The sequence below is a fragment of the Oncorhynchus mykiss genome, chromosome 7 (genome assembly GCF_013265735.2).
Source record: "Oncorhynchus mykiss isolate Arlee chromosome 7, USDA_OmykA_1.1, whole genome shotgun sequence".
In the NCBI taxonomy this organism is placed as follows: Eukaryota; Metazoa; Chordata; class Actinopteri; order Salmoniformes; family Salmonidae; genus Oncorhynchus; species Oncorhynchus mykiss.
The window spans coordinates 12,913,841-12,933,605 of record NC_048571.1 but is presented as its reverse complement, the minus strand read 5'-3'; the positions used below and the strand labels follow the sequence as shown (position 1 = coordinate 12,933,605).

General features: G+C 44.9%; 4 protein-coding genes across 10 annotated transcripts in view; all 4 read left to right on the top strand.

The window, feature by feature from the left end:
- LOC110527326 (runt-related transcription factor 1) overlaps positions 1 to 8,078 on the top strand; it is a 47,341-nt gene extending 39,263 nt beyond the window's left edge. For 3 of the 5 annotated variants that reach the window (XM_036982620.1, XM_036982619.1, XM_036982621.1), the window contains 3 exons: positions 383 to 583; positions 6,318 to 6,464; positions 6,589 to 8,078. In XM_036982620.1, coding sequence (XP_036838515.1) covers positions 383 to 583; positions 6,318 to 6,464; positions 6,589 to 7,097 — 857 coding nt within the window. In that variant the 3' untranslated portion in view covers positions 7,098 to 8,078. The remainder of the gene's footprint in view (positions 1 to 382; positions 584 to 6,317; positions 6,465 to 6,588) is intronic. The other 2 variants (XM_036982622.1, XM_021608524.2) reach the window with 1 other exon arrangement.
- LOC118965250 lies at positions 590 to 6,309 on the top strand. 3 transcript variants are annotated; one of them, XM_036982618.1, is made up of 5 exons: positions 590 to 4,408; positions 4,541 to 5,062; positions 5,105 to 5,287; positions 5,552 to 5,641; positions 5,936 to 6,309. In XM_036982618.1, the coding sequence occupies exons 1-5, from the start codon at positions 3,070 to 3,072 to the stop codon at positions 6,073 to 6,075; spliced, it is 2,274 nt and encodes a 757-aa protein (XP_036838513.1). In that variant the 5' UTR covers positions 590 to 3,069; the 3' UTR covers positions 6,076 to 6,309. The 3 variants fall into 3 exon arrangements, 2 of the variants coding, with proteins under 2 accessions (XP_036838513.1, XP_036838512.1); XM_036982617.1 differs by having other exon boundaries at positions 5,105 to 5,641; XR_005052509.1 differs by lacking the exon at positions 5,936 to 6,309 and having other exon boundaries at positions 4,541 to 4,684; positions 5,063 to 5,915.
- A 2,348-nt stretch (positions 8,079 to 10,426) lies between the features above and the next one.
- On the top strand, positions 10,427 to 14,858 carry LOC118965249 (protein downstream neighbor of son homolog). Its single transcript, XM_036982616.1, has 8 exons — positions 10,427 to 10,977; positions 11,250 to 11,330; positions 11,561 to 11,761; positions 11,911 to 12,089; positions 12,226 to 12,404; positions 12,689 to 13,107; positions 13,277 to 13,480; positions 14,007 to 14,858. The coding sequence occupies exons 1-8, from the start codon at positions 10,561 to 10,563 to the stop codon at positions 14,142 to 14,144; spliced, it is 1,818 nt and encodes a 605-aa protein (XP_036838511.1). The 5' UTR covers positions 10,427 to 10,560; the 3' UTR covers positions 14,145 to 14,858.
- Positions 14,859 to 16,012: 1,154 nt separating this feature from the next.
- LOC110527324 lies at positions 16,013 to 19,548 on the top strand. The gene is made up of 7 exons (XM_021608520.2): positions 16,013 to 16,892; positions 17,157 to 17,229; positions 17,559 to 17,936; positions 18,111 to 18,488; positions 18,712 to 18,819; positions 18,934 to 18,999; positions 19,118 to 19,548. The coding sequence occupies exons 2-7, from the start codon at positions 17,184 to 17,186 to the stop codon at positions 19,249 to 19,251; spliced, it is 1,110 nt and encodes a 369-aa protein (XP_021464195.1). The 5' UTR covers positions 16,013 to 16,892; positions 17,157 to 17,183; the 3' UTR covers positions 19,252 to 19,548.
- Positions 19,549 to 19,765: the final 217 nt, after the last annotated feature.

The following is a 19,765-nucleotide window of genomic DNA, read 5'->3' as shown; positions in this document are numbered from 1 at the left end:
CTCTCTCCCCCCCCCCTCTCTCTCTCTCTCTCTCTCTCTTCCCCTCTCTCTCTCTCTCTCTCTTCCCCTCTCTCTCTCTCTCTCTTCCCCTCTCTCTCTCTCTCTCTTCCTCTCTCTCTCTCTTCCCCTCTCTCTCTCTATCTCATGCTGTTTTGTTGTGGTCTGTTGAGGACTCCCTTCATCATTATGTCCTTTCAGTCTGGCCCCCCATATCACTCAACATGAAACCAAATAGGGAAAAATCTCATATTGTAATTAGAACTGACACCTCAAACTAAAGAACAGGCAGACAGGCAGACAGACAGATTGAGAGATTGATTGATTGATTGATTGAATGAATGATTGATGGAGAGTGTATGCGTTTCTGCCTGCGTGTTTGTAGGCCACAGACAGAAGCTGGAGGATGTGAAGACGGGAGCATTGGCCTTCTCCGAGCGTCTCAGTGAGCTGGAGCAGCTAAGGCGGAGCTCCATGAGGGTCACGCCCCCTCACCATCATCACCACCACGCCCCCACTCCCAATCCCCGGCCCGCCCTGAACCCGGCCCAGTTCAGCAACCCCACACACCACACACAGATACCAGGTGAGTCTTCTCTCACGGTACCACATACACCCACGGTGCATAGGCTACATGCTAACTGTCATCACACAGTGAAATCACTGGCATTATGCCTCCACATACGTAGCAAACAACACTCAAACAATGTGTAAGAGAGCAGGAGAGAAAGAGGCCCAATCAATTTGTTTTTCACACATTTTTCTGTGTATATTTATCTAAGCCGTGTTTTCTTTAACTCTGGGTTTGGAAAGACCAGTACTTCATTTTTTTGTGTGGTTTTAGCCAATCCTATTGCGGTTAACGTGTGGCACTAGAGCCTCTGACACACACGCCCGCAGTTTCTGTTCCTCTTCTCCAGAAGTGTTGTGTGTGTCTCTCTCTGTGTGTGTGTGTGTGTGTGTGTGTGTGTGTGTGTGTGTGTGTGTGTGTGTGTGTGTGTGTGTGTTGGCCAGTATATGTAGACAGTTGTCGTGAGGAAGCAGGCCAGGGAGGAGAGGAGGAAGTGAGAGTCAGCTGACAGGAAGTAGAAGTGTGTGAAAAAACCCTCATTTAAAATCTAAACACGCAATACTCCAGTGGAGGCTGCTGAGGGGAGGACGGCTCATAATAATGGCTGGAACGGAGCGAATGGAATGACATCAACCACATGGAAACCATGGAAACCATGTGTTTGGTGTATTTGATACCATTCCACTCCAGCCATTACCACAAGCCCGTTCTCCCCAATTAAGGTGCAACCAGCCTCCTGTGCAATACACTACAGTATATAAGGGAGTGTTTCACATTACACGTAAGAGACCAGCAAAATATTGACATTGACAGGAATTAGCTATGTCTCCAAAAGTGATGTCAACAAATCACATGAGATGGAGATGGAATCAGAGATGGGTGTATGGAGAGATGGAGAAAGAGGAGGGAGGTAAAGAGAGATGGAAAGACAAAGAGAGAATTGAAATACCCCAAAAGATACATGAGACGCGAGAGAGAAACGGGGATAAGGATGGATGGATAGAAGGAGAGGAGTCAGAAAGAGAGGGGCAGGCCCCAGTCCTTCCTGTGTGTGTCTCTCTGATCCTAAGGCCACAAAAATAGCAACAGGAGCACTGCCAGCGGAAACCGTTATTAAGTCATTCAAGACCTCTCTCTTTCCCTCCCTCTCTCTTTCTCTCTCTCTTTCCCTCCTACTTCTCTTTTCATATCTGTGAAAATCTGAGGCAGCTGGGGCCATGGGCTGGGTGTATGTGTGTGTCAGAGGCAGCTCTGTGTGTGTGTGTGTGTGTGTGTGTGTGTGTGTGTGTGTGTGTGTGTGTGTGTGTGTGTGTGTGTGTGTGTGTGTGTGTGTGTGTGTGTGTGTCCAGTCTGGTTGTCAGTATGTGGCGTGCCAACCAGAGTGGGTTGGCATGCAGTCAGTGTGGGGTCTGTCCTGAGGCTATGGGCTTTGTGTGTGTCAGTGAGTGGGTGGGTGGGTATGTGTGTAGGAGTGTGTTCTCTCCATCCAGTGTGTGCCAGCTGAGGCCACCTGACCGATTCCATTCGTCCCATCTGTCCAAATGTAATCTTGGACACCCAGAAATAAAACACTTGCGTCAGATGCTCTAATTAAGTTATGGGGGATACGTGTTAGAAAATGAACTAACGAGACTAGAGAAGTCTCCGCCCCCAAGACGTAAACTCTCAGTCACCTTCGGGCCTATCAGCCAAATGTCCCCTCCCATTCCGAAATGACATTGGAAAGATGTGAGCACCTGCAAAATCGGGATTTGTCCAAATGATGAGTCTGTTGGCAGATACCTGTTATGTTAGAACAAGAGATGGGGATAGAGAGCAAGAGAGAGAGTAAAATCATGATACATTTTTCAGTCTCTGTGTGTGCGTGCGTGTGTGTGTGTGTAAAGCTTACCGTATGCGTGTAGGCGAGTGACTATGCATATGTCTACATGTGTGTGGGAATGCAGTAAAAATGAATGAACCGCAGCAGCAGCAGCCCCGGATACACAGACCCGCCTCCAGCCACCCACCCAGCCATGTGTGACTCCTGCCCCAGATCAGAGCTCCGAAGCCTGGGGAGGGGAGCCAAGAAAGGAGGGGGTCTTGGCACTGGGCCTAGGCCTCAGTGTTTTGTTCTTGGGGGAGCTGGCTGCACTTAAAAAGGCCATTGACGTCTTGGCTGCTGTGTGCAATTTGCTTCCCCTCTCTGTCTGCAGAGTAACACACACACACACACACACACATACACGTACACACTCTTGTCTGCAAGTCTGAGGGCGATCACTGGCATTTATTGGACCACAGGGAAAAGAACCGGCTGCCTAAGAGTACACACACACACACAACCCCCCCCCACCCTTCCTACGCCCCCTCACTAGGCTAATCACTTCCTCTCCTCTCTGTCTCCATCTGACCATCTCTCTCTCCATCTTTCTCTGCTTTATTCCCTCTTCCTCTCCCTTCCTCTCTCCTCCACTCTTCCCACTCACTCCATCTCTCTCTTTATCTTTCTGTCCATCATCATGTCCTGGATCTTTTACTATTTAGTAAATGATGGTGTAGTGAGTGGTGTCATGAGTGAAGGTGTAGTGCGTGAAGGTGTAGTGAGTGATGTAGTGAGTAAAGGTGTAGTGAGTAAAGGTGTAATGAGTAAAGGTGTAGTGAGTAAAGGTGTAGTGAGTAAAGGTGTAATGAGTAAAGGTGTAGTGAGTAAAGGTGTAGTGAGTAAAGGTGTAGTGAGTAAAGGTGTAGTGAGTAAAGGTGTAATGAGTGAAGGTGTAATGAGTAAAGGTGTAGAGAGTAAAGGTGTAGTGAGTAAAGGTGTAAGGAGTGAAGGTGTAATGAGTAAAGGTGTAATGAGTAAAGGTGTAATGAGTGAAGGTGTAATGAGTAAAGGTGTAATGAGTAAAGGTGTAATGAGTAAAGGTGTAGTGAGTGATGTAGTGGGTAAAGGTGTAATGAGTAACGGTGTAATGAGTAAAGGTGTAGTGAGTAAAGGTGTAATGAGTAAAGGTGTAATGAGTAAAGGTGTAGTGAGTAAAGGTGTAGTGAGTAAAGGTGTAGTGAGTAAAGGTGTAATGAGTGAAGGTGTAATGAGTAAAGGTGTAATGAGTAAAGGTGTAATGAGTGAAGGTGTAATGAGTAAAGGTGTAATGAGTAAAGGTGTAGTGAGTGATGTAGTGGGTAAAGGTGTAATGAGTGAAGGTGTAGTGAGTGAAGGTGTAGTGAGTGATGTAGTGGGTAAAGGTGTAATGAGTAAAGGTGTAGTGAGTAAAGGTGTAATGAGTAAAGGTGTAGTGAGTGATGTAGTGGGTAAAGGTGTAATGAGTAAAGGTGTAGTGAGTGATGTAGTGGGTAAAGGTGTAATGAGTAAAGGTGTAATGAGTAAAGGTGTAATGAGTAAAGGTGTAGTGAGTGATGTAGTGGGTAAAGGTGTAATGAGTAAAGGTGTAATGAGTGAAGGTGTAGTGAGTAAAGGTGTAGTGAGTGATGTAGTGGGTAAAGGTGTAATGAGTAAAGGTATAGTGAGTAAAGGTGTAATGAGTAAAGGTGTAATGAGTAAAGGTGTAGTGAGTAAAGGTGTAGTGGGTAAAGGTGTAATGAGTAAAGGTGTAGTGAGTGATGTAGTGGGTAAAGGTGTAATGAGTAAAGGTGTAGTGAGTGATGTAGTGGGTAAAGGTGTAATGAGTAAAGGTGTAGTGAGTGATGTAGTCGGTAAAGGTGTAATGAGTAAAGGTGTAGTGAGTGATGTAGTGGGTAAAGGTGTAATGAGTAAAGGTGTAGTGAGTGATGTAGTGGGTAAAGGTGTAATGAGTAAAGGTGTAGTGAGTGATGTAGTGGGTAAAGGTGTAATGAGTAAAGGTCTAATGAGTAAAGGTGTAGTGAGTGATGTAGTGGGTAAAGGTGTAATGAGTACAGGTGTAGTGAGTAAAGATGTAGTGGGTAAAGGTGTAGTGAGTGAAGGTGTAGTGAGTAAAGATGTAGTGGGTAAAGGTGTAGTGAGTGATGTAGTGGGTAAAGGTGTAATGAGTAAAGGTGTAGTGAGTAAAGATGTAGTGGGTAAAGGTGTAATGAGTAAAGGTGTAGTGAGTAAAGATGTAGCGGGTAAAGGTGTAGTGAGTGATGTAGTGGGTAAAGGTGTAGTGAGTGATGTAGTGGGTAAAGGTATAGTGAGTGAGGGTGTAGTGAGTGAGGGTGTAATGAGTAAAGATGTAGTGGGTAAAGGTGTAGTGAGTGATGTAGTGGGTAAAGGTGTAGTGAGTGATGTAGTGGGTAAAGGTATAGTGAGTGAAGGTGTAGTGAGTGAGGGTGTAGTGAGTAAAGATGTAGTGGGTAAAGGTGTAGTGAGTGATGTAGTGGGTAAAGGTGTAATGAGTGAAGGTGTAGTGAGTGAAGGTGTAGTGGGTAAAGGTGTAATGAGTAAAGGTGTAGTGAGTAAAGGTGTAATGAGTAAAGGTGTAATGAGTAAAGGTGTAATGAGTAAATGTGTACTGAGTAAAGGTGTAGTGGGTAAAGGTGTAATGAGTAAAGGTGTAGTGAGTGATGTAGTGGGTAAAGGTGTAATGAGTAAAGGTGTAGTGAGTGATGTAGTGGGTAAAGGTGTAATGAGTAAAGGTGTAGTGAGTGATGTAGTGGGTAAAGGTGTAATGAGTAAAGGTGTAGTGAGTGATGTAGTGGGTAAAGGTGTAATGAGTAAAGGTGTAATGAGTAAAGGTGTAATGAGTGATGTAGTGGGTAAAGGTGTAATGAGTAAAGGTGTAGTGAGTAAAGATGTAGTGGGTAAAGGTGTAATGAGTAAAGGTGTAGTGAGTAAAGATGTAGAGGGTAAAGGTGTAGTGAGTGAAGGTGTAGTGAGTAAAGATGTAGTGGGTAAAGGTGTAGTGAGTGATGTAGTGGGTAAAGGTGTAATGAGTAAAGGTGTAGTGAGTAAAGATGTAGTGGGTAAAGGTGTAATGAGTAAAGGTGTAGTGAGTGATGTAGTGGGTAAAGGTGTAATGAGTAAAGGTGTAATGAGTAAAGGTGTAGTGAGTAAAGATGTAGTGGGTAAAGGTGTAATGAGTAAAGGTGTAGTGAGTAAAGATGTAGAGGGTAAAGGTGTAGTGAGTGATGTAGTGGGTAAAGGTGTAGTGAGTGATGTAGTGGGTAAAGGTGTAGTGAGTGATGTAGTGGGTAAAGGTATAGTGAGTGATGTAGTGGGTAAAGGTATAGTGAGTGAAGGTGTAGTGAGTGAGGGTGTAGTGAGTAAAGATGTAGTGGGTAAAGGTGTAGTGAGTGATGTAGTGGGTAAAGGTGTAGTGAGTGATGTAGTGGTTAAAGGTGTAATGAGTGATGGTGTAGTGAGTGAAGGTGTAGTGAGTGATGTAGTGGGTAAAGGTGTAATGAGTGAAGGTGTAGTGAGTGAAGGTGTAGTGAGTGAAAGTGTAGTGAGTAAAGCTGTAGTGAGTGAAGGTGTTGAGAGTTTTACACACTCACATAAAACTACTTCACTCACATCTCTCTTCAATCACACCCAGTATATACATCTGTAATGTTTCAGTTTCTACCTGTTCAGCAGATGCTGGAGTGAAACAACCTCCGGCGTGTGTGTGTGTGTGTGTGTGTGTGTGTGTGTGTGTGTGTGTGTGTGTGTGTGTGTGTGTGTGTGTGTGTGTGTGTGTGTGTGTAACCCTCTCCCAACGTGTGTGTCTGTGGGTGGTGGGATAGGCAGAAGATATATTTCCATTCTAATGAAATGAATGAATAAAGTATCTGTTCTATTCTAATCTCTCAGACTCTAGGCAGATGCAGACATCTCCGTCGTGGTCCTATGAGCAGTCCTACCCCTACCTGGGTCAGATAACCACGCCCACCGTCCACTCAACCACGCCCATCTCACCCAGCCGCTCCTCCCTCAGTGACCTGTCCAGCCGCCTCTCTGGTAACACACAAACACTCATTCACCCACTGCCGACTGCCTGTAGTGTTCTCTTACCGTCATCAGTATCTCTCATTCACTTCCTGCTTCCACTCTAACCTCTAACCCCTGACCTCTCCCCCTACAGGCCCTGACCTCACAGCCTTCAGCGACCCCCGTATGTCCCTGGATCGCCCGTTCTCCTCCCTGACCTCGCTCCCTGACAGCCGCTACCCTGACCCGCGCATGCACTACCCTACTGGGGCCTTCACATACACCCCTACCCCTGTATCCAACGGCGCCATCGGACTGACCATGGCAACCACCCCTGCTGGGCGTTACCACACCTACCTCCCCCCGCCCTACCCCACAAACGCCCCCCAGGGCCAAGGTGGACCGTTCCAGGCCGGTTCCTCTCCCTACCACCTGTATTATAGCACGGCCGCTGGGTCCTACCAATTCTCCATGATGGCGGGGGGAGGCGGGGAGCGGTCTCCTCCGAGGATATTCCCTCCCTGCACCAACGCATCCACAGGCTCCTCCCTCCTGCACCCGTCTCTGCCAAATCAGAGCGAAGGGGTCGGGGTGGAAGCGGAGGGAAGTCACAGTAGCTCCCCTACCAATATGGTACCCGAGGCCGTATGGCGGCCATACTGAGCACGGCAGCGGGGTTGACAAATGATTAACGGACTTGCTGGCTAATTGGACTGGAGAAGGGGCTTTCACGGAGCGTTCCTATTGGATCATTAGAATGATCAAGGAACAAATTGAGGAAGGAACAGAAACAGGGTGCCATTTTACACCGAGGAGCATGCAGCAGCACTGAACTGAAAATAATTCAGCTTTGTTTTATAAAAGGATTGTTTGCCATGGTTATGATTGTTGTTGGTATTATGAATTACTCGTGGCCAAAAATACAATGGGTGATTTTTATGTGCCACAGGCACTCCCCTCCTATCCCACCTTCCCTTGTACCTCCTCCCCCTCTCCTCCCTTATTCCCCTCTCCCCTCGCTCAAAATGGAGAGAGTGCTGTTAATGTAAATTATGGTCAGCCAAGATCTGTGTCTGTTCTGTCATGTTTGTATTGGTTTATGGCCGTGATATTGTCTGCACTGATCTACAATCAGCACTGTTAGTCGATTCACAATGGTTAAGGGTAGGAATTTACAGGGAATGCTGTACCAAGTTCAGTGCTTATGGACATTGTACTGTCACACCAAACTGTAACAGGTCGTTTGCTTTATGATTCCTTAATTTATTCTCTTACAATACCTTTTTGGTTGTACGGTGTGTGTGTGTGTGTGTGTGTGTGTGTGTGTGTGTGTGTGTGTGTGTGTGTGTGTGTGTGTGTGTGTGTGTGTGTGTGTGTGTGTGTGTGTGTGTGTGTGTGTGTGTGTGTGTGTGTGTGTGTGTGAAGGAACAGATAAGGCCTACATTGCCACATGATTCACCTCATAGTTGTAAATAGTCTTTAAATGTAAATGACGACATTGTCCATGTTTGATGACATCATTGCCTCCCACACAGGTATGTCACAGCAACATCAAATATGCCTTTTCTCACATTTTGTTTTACTTTATGAATATAAATATTGTTGTAAAGAAAATAAAACCAGTCTTTTTGTATTTTCTCTAAATCTCTCTCTCCCACAATCTGTCTCAATCTCTCCCTTTCCCTCTCTCGTATTGGGCTGAAGGGAAAGGGACTTGTTGGCACTGGAATCTGTGCCAACATTCTCCCCCCTCCTAAGCACACACACACAGCCTTATGCTATTCCTGACCCAGGAAGAATTTACACAGGCAACCAGACAAGCCCTGGCCTGCCCTCTCTGCCACTCTACGTTTCCAGAAAGACAAGCGCAACCTTCACTAAAATACACACTGATATGGGCGCATAGACAGACATCCACAAAGACTTCTGAAATATACTGTAAATACACAGACATGGCCACCTTCTCTCTCTCTCTCTCTCTCTCTCTCTCTCTCTCTCTCTCTCTCTCTCTCTCTCTCTCTCTCTCTCTCTCTCTCTCTCTCTCTCTCTCTCTCTCTCTCTCTCTCTCTCTCTCTCTCTCTCTCTCTCTCTCTCTCTCTCTCTCTCTCTCTCTCTCTCTCTCTCTCTCTCTCTCTCTCTCTCTCTCTCTCTCTCTCTCTCTCTCTCTCTCTCTCTCTCTCTCTCTCTCTCTCTCTCTCTCTCTCTCTCTCTCTCTCTCTCTCAGGGCTAAATAACCCACAGACACACACACAAACTGACACACAGATAGCTGAATAAAGGCGAACCTGTCCAGACAGTGGGTACACAGAGCGTGGCTGTTAGGTCTGTGTTGTAATCCTTCTCCAGGACTCAGGCCAAGGCCCATAAAACCACACAGTCTCCAGGAGAAGAGGGCAGTGGGGTGGAAGAGACACAGAAACACAGTCTATGATAATATAATACACCACTATTCACTGTCAGTCTATAGTATAGCCTATGATATTCTTTATCCAAAACCAAGGAGTTCATCTAGGTATTTATTATGTGTTCCAAGCAGGTTTCAAACGGATTAAAACCCATAACTCATGTGTTGCAACCTACCTATAAACCAACGGAATCATCTACTTTCACATGTAACAAAGAATCCACAGACAAATAGGTCTATTCCTCGTAACTTGGTTAGGGGAACATTATCATGAATCAACATTCAATGACAAAGCGTTGTGAATAGCGTCTCCTAATGAGGCCCACAGACTTTGTGGTGGTCTTATGAGAAACAGGCCAAACTTGATCTACGTATGGCTACCATGTCACGTTGATCTTCCTTTGAGGAAGTGTAGATCGGTGATTAAATTATAGTCCCAACTTTATCATCAGGGACGCATACTTTCCGTTGCTTTGTTTGAAGTTTCACCAGGGGTGTATTCAATCAGCCGACTCTGTGGCAAACCGTTTATTAAACGTAAGCAACGGAAATAAATTTGCTAAACGTTTTGAAACTGTTTAGACTAATGATTACACCCCTGGTTTGTTTGACAATGCTCGCACATGTCCAGCTCAGTGAAAAAGACCTGTATACAATTACAGGTGCACTAAACCCTTACACCCGCCTTATTATAGTCCATGTTGACATAGGGTCATTTTTCCAATAGGCGTAGCCTACAAGCCAGAGGAACCGTTGAGGGGAACACCCACCGCCATCGGGAACGTGGGAAACGCATTAAACTAGTTTATCCCCGTTGATATTTGTAGCCTATGAGCGTGACATACTCAATCACAAGGAATAACCTGGAACGTGTTAGCTTTGCTGTTAGTCATGGCAGGACCGAACACAGACACAAACATATGTTGATGTCTGTGTGTTGAAGTTCAAGGCCCACAACAATCAATTACTCCTACTAACCTTGGGATACTTTTGAGACGACAAAAGTACTGTCTTTCCACCCAAATCACAGCCCAAATAATCGATTCACAAATTTGCTCATCCCTGAAAACCGTTAGAATGACTGACGGACAGTTTCATTGAGTTCGGTTCAGCTATGAACGTGATTGATCACCAACAGTAATGATAAACGCTGAGAAATGATCGCTAACAAGAATTAACATACATACTATTAATCACTTTGACAAGAGGGAGAGAGGGGTCGAGGGGACCGCTGATTGTTGCTCGGACATAATGCAGATGATAAAATCAAGAAATGAAAACATGTATTGAAAATGACATACACATTATATCTTATGGATATATATTTTGTAATAATTAATGAAGCATAACAGGATATAGGATATAACTTTAATGTCTGAAGAAACATAAATTATATTGATTTGTTTTCCCGGCAGATTTAGAGAATCAGTGGCTTTATGCGATGGCAAAATTTGTCTTGCAGTTATAATTCTAACCAGAAGATGGCGCCAAAGCATCTGAATTGTTGTTTGACTCGAAGCGCGCCGGCGTAACTTGAAACTCCTCCCCTGACATTTTGGCGGGACTCTGACGTTACACTCACGTCGCGCGCTAAATTTGTTTTGTGTTGAAGTAAATTCAAGGAACAACAACACAGAGGCGTATCGGCCGCACACAACAATTTTAAACGGGTTTCTTCTTGTTGTTTTCGGACCAAACTTGTTTTTACATTATCCTTACAAAATGTCACAACAAGCTGGTTACTCACCTAGTTTCAAAAGACCAGCTGAAATCCTGCGAATGCGGAGGAAGAGAGCAAGGAGCGAGGGTGTCAGTTCTGGCGGCCGAGGCGCGATTGCCAGCCCGTGTGAGGGTGCCTCTATATCCGCTGTTCGACCATTCTCCCCAGGACCCCTGTTCGGCCAGGGTCGCTCTGGAGGGGGAGTGAAGCGGAGAAACCCATTTGCTAGCATCGAGAACACTTTCAGCAGCCCAGCGAAGAAGAAAGTCTTTATTTACACTGACGATGACGACTTGTCGGATTCTGTGAAACCGGGCGGCTCTGCAGGAGTGGAGGGAGAGAAGTCACCAACAAGAACACTGCCATTTAGTGAAAGACTTCTCCAGGCAGAAAAACTAAGCAAAGACGTGCCCGGCAAGGTATGATAGTGGCACACGTTAATACAATAATAACGTGATAAACAATCTAGCTTGCTACTGTACCTAACGCTAGCAGACTTGTATTATTTTCCAGCAAACTACAGTATCTAGCCAACTGACATATGACAGAGGTAACGTTAGTTAGTTAATGCAATGTTAGCCAGCTACTGTACAGTTGTCAAATTGCTTTATCTGTCAAAGCATCGCACCTCATGGTGATTTCACACCGCTGTTTTTGTTCTGATCTTTCGCTCATTTCTCTCTAACAACAGAAACCAACTTCTCTGTCTGAAGACGACTCACTGTTTGAAGATGAGGATTTGTTCCAGGAGGAGAGAACACCCATACTGAAGGTGAGTTCTATTCATTTTTCTATTCTCTTACTCCTTATGGACATGTCTCCAACTCCATTCTTGGAGAGCTACCAAAAGCCTGTTACAATCAATAATACATTATAGACAGGATGTGGAGTAGCTGGTGTGCAGGCTTTTATTCCATCCCATTCAACTATTCATGGCTACAGACTAACGTTAGGGGTTGTTTTGGTATTTTGTGAGTCAACATTTTATCTTGTGTGTGTCAGAGTCCCCAGGCTGGTGCAGTAACCTCCATAGCACCCCCTGCGTGTGTGGAGTACCCTGCAGACTGGAGCCTGAAGACGCGTCTCCTTTTCACCTCCCTGCTCCCCTTCTCCTGGGCTGTACAGCCCAGAGCTACAGAGGAGGCCCAGGGTCTTACCCAGCACTGTAGAGGACAGTACACCACTATACCACAGAGTATACAGGTACTGTTATACATGTTACACACAGACACACCAGTGGCAACCCCAAGGCAAAGGAGTACTGGTACCTGAGGAGCTTTACTAGCAACACAAATATATTGTCCTCAGTCTGTCTCTCACACTCTGATACTCACTTCTCTGTGTTCCTCCAGGACCCTCGGACATCTGCTGAGCTACGATGTGGGTTCCAGCAGTGTCTGCAGTTCTGGCAGCACCCGTCCCTGTCCTGGCTCTCTCTGTTCCCCCGGATAGGAGCAGAGAGAAGCTTCACTGGCAAGAACGTCCCCTGGGCCCAGGACATGGCACTTCAACAGAACCTCATGAGTGAATGGTGAGTGGGCATCAGAAGGGAGTGTGTTGTCTGTATTATTTCAAAAGCTTTAAATTACCTTAAATTCAACTCCTCTCTACCCTCTCTCTCTCCCTCCCCCCTCTTCTATTTTTTTCTCTCTCTCTCTCTCACACAGGTCAGTGAGTCTGTCCTCCCTGTACAGTCTATTGAAGGCCAGACTATGTCCATATTTCTATGTGTGTTCCTACCAGTTCACTGCTCTTTTCAGAGCCTCGGGACTGGCGGGGAACAGCAACATCACTGCACTACTCACCCCAACCACCAGGGGGCTCAGGGAGGCCATTAAGGCTGATGGTGAGCTACAAGATACAGTATGTCCTTCAAGTTTATTATGTCATATGCACAGGATACACACATGGTGTTTACAGTCCAACGAAACGCTGACCTGCAGGTTCCCTCTCGATAATGTGACAACAGTAAGAAGTAAACAGTAAATCTAATAGAATAAACATTTAGCATTAGTATAAATACAGGAAGTCACTCAACAATATAATGTAGAAGTTTGTTATTAAACATTTATATATGGATATTCTAATCTTGATAGTAAAACATTTTCTGTCAAATACCTGTGGTTGTAGGTATTGAGTTCACACTCCCCCTGCTGGAAGAGAGGAGGAAGAGCAAGGAGCAGGGATCAACCGCACACAACCAGGAGACAGATGGAGAGGAGGAGGAGACACAGTCTGAAGCCAGTGACAAGGAAGACGATGATGATGATGACGATGGTGGGTTTTCCTGGCTGACGGAGATGGGAGTGCAGGATAAGATTAAGAAACCAGACAACATCTCCATCAAACTGCACAAAGAGCGCAACTCTGTGTGTTTAGACCACAAACCAGAGTCTGTAGTCTGTGTGTCAGGAACGCACACCTTCACTCTCATCAACTTCCTCATCAACTGTAAGAGCCTGGTGGCAGGGGCTGGATCACAGGCAGGCCTGCCCCCCACCCTACTGTCCCCTACAGCCTTCAGAGGAGCTACGCTACACTCACTCAAGGTGAGACACACTGCTGCAGACTGGAACCGTCTAAGGAGCCTTACCTCCCACATTTAAATTTTCAATTTATGAATGGAAATAACAAAAACTAGAAATGGAGTGTTTCAGAAAAAAACATTGCTGTGTGTAACAGAAATTATAAGCTTGTTGCCTTGTGTGTAATTGTCAGGCGCGTAGTGTGAACGTGAAGACCCAGGTGCGTGCTGGGTACCAGGACGTGTGCAGTCTAGAGGTGACGGGACCCATAATGCCTCATTCTCTCCACGCCCTGACCCGCCTGCTTCGGCCTGCTCAGAGAGGAGGCTTCAGCACCGCACTCTACACACACGAACCCACCGCTGTCCTCAACACGCACACCACCACCAGGGAACAGGTCAGTCACACACACACACACACACACACACACACAAACCCACCGCTGTCCTTAACACGCATACCACCACCAGGGAACAGGTCAGTCACACACACACGAACCCACCGCTGTCCTCAACACACACACCACCACCAGGGAACAGGTCAGTCACACACACACACACACAAACCCACCGCTGTCCTTAACACGCATACCACCACCAGGGAACAGGTCAGTCACACACACACACACACACACACAAACCCACCGCTGTCCTCAACACACACCACCACCACCAGGGAACAGGTCAGTCACACACACACGAACCCACCGCTGTCCTCAACACACACCACCACCACCAGGGAACAGGTCAGTCACACACACACACACAGCTCAACTGTTATCCAAGTCACGACACCACTGTAACGGACTGGTATAAAGCCTCATCTTTTGATCTCCGCAATTCAAAGTTAAATCATAATAAAAAATCCTTTGTACTTGTTTGTATATATCCTTCTCTTCCTCCCTGCCTCTCTCCCTCTCCCAGGCTGAGCAGGCTGTAGAGCTGGATGGATGTGGTCTTCATTCCAGCACCATCCAGCAGCTCCAGGAGCCCTCTACCTTGGGGAAGTCTCCCCTCAGACAGCTCCATTTGAACAACTACTCCTACACATGGAAGTCCTGAGAGCAACTCACCCTGCCTCTATCAGACTGCCAGGCTGGGTCCCAAATTGCACCCTTTTCTCTTTATAGTGAAATGCTTTTGACCAGAGCCCAATAAAGTAGAGCTTCTTATATTGGAAATAGGGTGCCATTTGGGACACAACCTAGGGCCAACATGCCTTTAGTGGACCGTACCATTCCTACACTGCCGTATACTTACTGTCCATATTTGTCTGTCCACAAACTCCAGGTATGCTGGCAATTGTAGTTTTACTAACCCTCTGTACTACAACCCAATGACTGTTGGGATTTTTTTTAAACATTTATTTTACCTTTATTTAACTAGGCAAGTCAGTTAAGAACAAATTCTTATTTTCAATGACGGCCTAGGAACAGTGGGTTAACTGCCTTGTTCAGGGGCAGAACGACAGATTTTATTTTACCTTGTCAGCTCAGGGATTCGATCTTGCAACCTTTCGGTTACAAGTCCAACGCGCTAACCAGTATGCTACCTGCCGCCCGCGAAATGGACTTCTTGTACATGTAACATTCCTGGATTTGCCATAATGAGATGGATTTGGCTAAAACAGACTTGTTGTTGATTTTAGACCCTAAGATGTTTTTGTCTTGAACCCTTTTTTAAATGTCTGTTTTAAGAGCTTTTATTTCAACATAATTGTTCAACATATAGTATCTCTGGTGACATTTTATTGGATTAAATTCATTTGTCACGTGATTTTTCTGCTTGACTTATTTTTTCCCACTTGACTGTTATAAATTTTAACATCGAAGTCTAAACCTTGAAAGGTTTATATTTTCTGATTAGTTTTTTATTTTTCCCCTGATTTGCTCATGAGGAGAATAGTCAGTCACAGTGTGGTGTCTTGGCAGCAGAACCACTGTGCACTGACTCTCCTCCAGCTAGAGTTTCATGTTCTGTTAACGGGAAGCCGATCTGGGCTGCATCCAGGAGAACACAACGTTCTGAAAGCTGCAGATAGAAATGGATTGTATAGAGCTGACATGATTCCCTTCTACGTGTCAGGCAAGAGCATGTCTATTCTATACTGAACAAAAATATGAATGCAACTATTTCAAATAATTTACTGAGTTACAGTTCATATAAGGAAATCAGTTTGAATAAATTCATTAGGCCCTAATCTATGAATTTCACATGACTGGGAATACAGATATACATCTGTTGGTCACAGATACCTTAAAGGTAGGGGCGTGGATCAGAAAACCAGTCAGTATCTGTGACCACCATTTACCTCATGAAGTGCAACACATAGTTTCATAGAGTTGATCGGGCTGTTGATTTGATTGTGCCCTGTGGAATTTTGTCCCACTCTTCTTCGGAGACTGCGAAGTTGCTGTGTATTGGTGGGAACTGGAACATGCTGTCGTACACGTCAATTCAGAGCATCCCAAATATGCTCAAAGAGTGACATGTCTGGTGAGTATGCAGGTCATGGGAGAACTGGAACCTTTTCAGCTTCCAGGAATTGTGTACATGCTGAAACATGAGGTGATGGCAGCGGATGAATGGCACGATGACGGGCCTCAGGATCTTTCCACAGTATCTCTGTGCATTCAAATTGCCATCGATAAAATGCAATTATGTTCGTTGTTTCTGCCTGCCTGCCCATACCATAACCCCACTGCCACCATGGGGCACAGTGTTCACAACTTTGAAATCAGCAAACCGCTCTGGTGGACATTACTGGAGTCAGCATGCCAATTGCATGCTCCCTCATAACTTAAGACATCTGTGGCATTGTGTGGTGTGACAAAACTGCACATTTTAGAGTGGCCTTTTATTGTCCCCAGTGCAAGGTGCACCTGTGTAATGATCATGAAGAAATTCTCACTAACAGGGATGTAAACAAATGTGTGCACAAAATGAGAGAAATAAGCTTTTTGGAACATTTCTGGGATCTTTAAATTCAGATTATGAAACATGGGACCAACACTTTACATGTTGCGTTTATATTTTTGTTCAGTTTACATAGTAAGTTGCTATAAGAATGTTTTGCAAACGTTTGAGTCCACTGATCTGCATAGCTGCATCTTGATGAGTAAATAGGAGCATAGCTATAGATGAACTACACTTGTGAAATAGGTGTAAAAGTTAAATGGTGCAAATTGGCTACCTTTACGCACCAGATGTCCAAATTAACAGGATTGATAGAGGGGGTTTATGACCAAACACTGGACTGGATACTATCAATTATTGTTATAATAATCCAAAATTCAGTCTGCTTTGTGTTCATGTAAAGGTTATTATAGTTCTGTGGTTTTATATTCAGTTTTTGTCTCAGTTTTCAGATCCACTTTGCTAGTTTTTATTTCGTTTGTTTTATATTATTTTGTTTCAGTTTTAGTGTTAAACTTACTGTATGCCTCCCAGTCTAAACAGTTTGTGTGCATATTTTATGTCAAGCCAGGGTAAGCCTACACAAAACACAGCCCTCATTTTAAGTCTTTCTAAAATCCCCTATGAGAGAAATTAATGGTGCAAAAACGACTAATTTCCCTGTTTGACCGCCAGGTTTTATGGGTATTATGACACCTCCACCGTGGGGCTCTATAGGGTGGTTGGATTAATATAAACTAAATAATAGCTCATAATGTGAGTCCTGACACAGACATCTGCTTCTCACGGTTAAAAAAAAGAGGACGTCCTCTTGCCAATGGCTGAAGTCTAACCCGTGCGCAGACCCGTTTCTTGCGGTTCGTTGTTTAACTCGCCTTGATAACCAGTTATTCGGTAAGGGCACCCTTCACGGTGACTTGTTCTGTTGCAAAAGTTTTCGGCTCGAGAGATCAGCGACATCCACCCGACCCTGAACGGATTATTTTATCGATTTATTGATTGGCTATGAGTGGGATTTAGGCTACATTTCCAATATATTTTGAACACTTTTTTACCAGACCTAATACCCTTCTAATAACTTATTTGTTTCTTTCCAGATGTATTCTATAAAATAAAAACTTTTTTTATTTGTAATTTTTGTAATATTTTTTTTTATAGGTGTTCAAGGGATAGACATCTTGCAAGATGATTTTTTTAGGCTTCTTGGTGATTTTGAGGTCAGTCCAAGCTGGTGAGTTTCTTGAGACCTAAGCTACTACTCTCTCAATCATGTGAAACTCATCAATAAGCATTCTCTATTTTCCAAAAGCTTGTGTCATTATTTGTTTAAAACTAGAGATCTTTGCTATACCTCTGCTCTTTCTGTCATTATCATACAAAGGTATTGGACACAGAAATGGATCTGTAGCATAATGTACATAGGTGTTCTGCCTGTCTGTCTTCCTTTCTGACTAATCATCTATTCACCCCTTTCTCCTTCTCTCTCTCCCTCAAACTTTTTCCCATCCTTCATCCCTCTCTCACATGCTGTGTTCTCCATCTGTCCATCCATCCCCCCAGTGTCTGTGCCTACCTTCTCCTCCGTGTATGAGCTGAAGGTGGGGTACGGAGACAATGTCACCCTCCCCTGTAACTTTTCCTCCTACCTGGGCCAGGAGGATGAGGGGGAGGTCCGCTGGGAGGCCATGGGGCAGGAGGTGGCCTCTATGGAGGTTGGGAACATCCTTGGTGAGGCCAGATGGGACGACGGGGCCAAGGGGGTGGAGGTCAAAACGACACTGGGGTTCTCTTCCCGGGTGGAATTCCCCCCAGCAGAGAGGATGAGAGATGGAGACTTCTCTATGACCATCCAGGAGACAGTGCTGAGCGATGAGGAGATGTACGAGTGTATCTGGCTGGGCCGCAAGACCATCTCTACGGTCTGGCTCAAGGTTCAGGGTAAGTCTGTTTTCAGGCTTTCCCATTCAGAGCCGCATTCTATGGTTGGTGGAGTTGACCAGCGGCCATTTTGGGTGTACCATTTGGAATGTTTGATTATCTTAATTTATGCTTATCACATCCTCTCTCATCCCTCACTCTTTTCTAATACTCTCCATCCATTCTCTCTCTCAGAGCCCGACCCTCCACGCTCTATCACGCTGTTCAAGGGAAGCCCGGTCACTCTGCCCTGCTACGGTGTCATCCCCAAGACCCAGCCCACCAGCCAGATCTACGTCCAATGGCTGAAGGACGATGTGGAGATCATGACCCTTAACCCTGGCCCAGACGACAAGGGACCTAAGGAAGAAGACCTCCGTCTCTCTCTCCCACCCAACAACCTGCTGGAGAATGGTGACCTGTCCTTGTTTATCTACAAGACGGAGCTCAAAGACCAGGGAGTCTATCGCTGCTTCTACAAGTCCAGGGGCTTCGAGGACCCTAAGAGTGGGATACCAGAGGGTGTCTCTCTGACCATCCTAGAGCCATACACTGACTTATATAACTTAACAGGTAGGCCTACACACACTGACCTATATAACTTAACATGTAGGCCTTCACACACCGACCTATATAATTTAACAGGTAGGCCTACAAACACTGACCGATATAACTTAACAGGTAGACCTACACACACTGATTGACATTGAGTTTGTTCTTTAATTTGTGCTCCTTGTTTTTGAATGTGAGCGCTAGTAACATAGATTTTTCAGTGTTTTTCCCTTTTGTAACACAGGAACAGAGAATGTCACCAGTAGCTCAGACTTCAGTGGGACTAGCGGTGACAGTGAGAACCCAATAACATTCTTCACTTTGGTGACCCAAGATAAGGAGGATATGCAAGGTACTGTACAGGTGTTGCAACGTTTGAAAGCTATTTTCTCCCCAATGCTTATTTTTGCTTATTGTTTTCGTTATTGCTGGGACATACTGGTAACATTTCATTACATCATTACAGTGACGACATCTGAGCCAATACTAGTGCAGACAGAGATGACACCATCATCACCTGACGCAACCTTCGGTGAGTGCTATGTTCTAAATGCTTTAGAAGTACTGTAGATGAATGTTGGAAGACGTAGTCAATGTTACCGTGGCCCCCTATTCTCTCTCTTCCCTCCTCTTCCCTCCTCCTTGCCCAGAGGATCCAGAAGACGTGTTGGCAGTGTGGGCAAAGACCCTTCCGCTAGTGCGTCTCGGGATAATCACCGGGGTTCTGCTGGTTACAGCTCTGATCTTCTTCCCTCTGCTGGCTCTCAACAAGATTCCATCCTAGACCCACATTAGGAAGAGAGGGTAGACACAAGGGTTAGGGCAAGGTCATTCAATTATGGTTCTGGAGGGCTGAAAAACATAGTTTTCATTCTCTTTTAATCAGACTGATTCAGATTTGGGTCTATCTGGTGACTCTTGGCCAGTCAATTACATCAAATGATAATTCATTCAGGACTAGTAACTTTTTAAAGTGTATACAGTGCATTCGTAAGGTATTCAGACCCCTTTGATTTTTCCACATTTTGTTACTTATTCTAAAATATATTACATTCTTTTTTTCTTTCATCAATCTACACACAATACCCCATTATGACAAATTGAAAACAGGTTTTGAGACATTTTTGCAAATGTATAAAAAAAACAGAAATAGCTTATTTACATAAGTATTCAGACCCTTTGGGATGAGACTCGAAATTGAGCTCTGGTGCATCCTGTTTCCGTTGATCATCCTTAAGATGTTTCTACAACTTGATTGGAGTCCATCTGTGCTCAATTAAATTGATTGGACATAATTT

Excerpts from the sequence above, each read along its gene's own strand:
- LOC118965250 (XM_036982617.1), top strand. The coding sequence starts at position 3,070 with ATGTCCTGGATCTTTTACTATTTAGTAAATGATGGTGTAGTGAGTGGT. Across the intron at positions 4,409-4,540 it reads TAAAGGTGTAATGAGTAAAG|GTGTAGTGAGTGATGTAGTG; the intron begins GTCTAATGAGTA and ends TAGTGGGTAAAG. Across the intron at positions 5,642-5,935 it reads TAAAGATGTAGAGGGTAAAG|GTGTAGTGAGTGAAGGTGTA; the intron begins GTGTAGTGAGTG and ends TAATGAGTGAAG.
- LOC118965249 (XM_036982616.1), top strand. The coding sequence starts at position 10,561 with ATGTCACAACAAGCTGGTTACTCACCTAGTTTCAAAAGACCAGCTGAA. Across the intron at positions 12,090-12,225 it reads CAGAACCTCATGAGTGAATG|GTCAGTGAGTCTGTCCTCCC; the intron begins GTGAGTGGGCAT and ends TCTCTCACACAG. Across the intron at positions 13,481-14,006 it reads ACACCACCACCAGGGAACAG|GCTGAGCAGGCTGTAGAGCT; the intron begins GTCAGTCACACA and ends TCCCTCTCCCAG.
- LOC110527324 (XM_021608520.2), top strand. The coding sequence starts at position 17,184 with ATGATTTTTTTAGGCTTCTTGGTGATTTTGAGGTCAGTCCAAGCTG. Across the intron at positions 17,937-18,110 it reads GGTCTGGCTCAAGGTTCAGG|AGCCCGACCCTCCACGCTCT; the intron begins GTAAGTCTGTTT and ends TCTCTCTCTCAG. Across the intron at positions 18,820-18,933 it reads AGATAAGGAGGATATGCAAG|TGACGACATCTGAGCCAATA; the intron begins GTACTGTACAGG and ends ACATCATTACAG.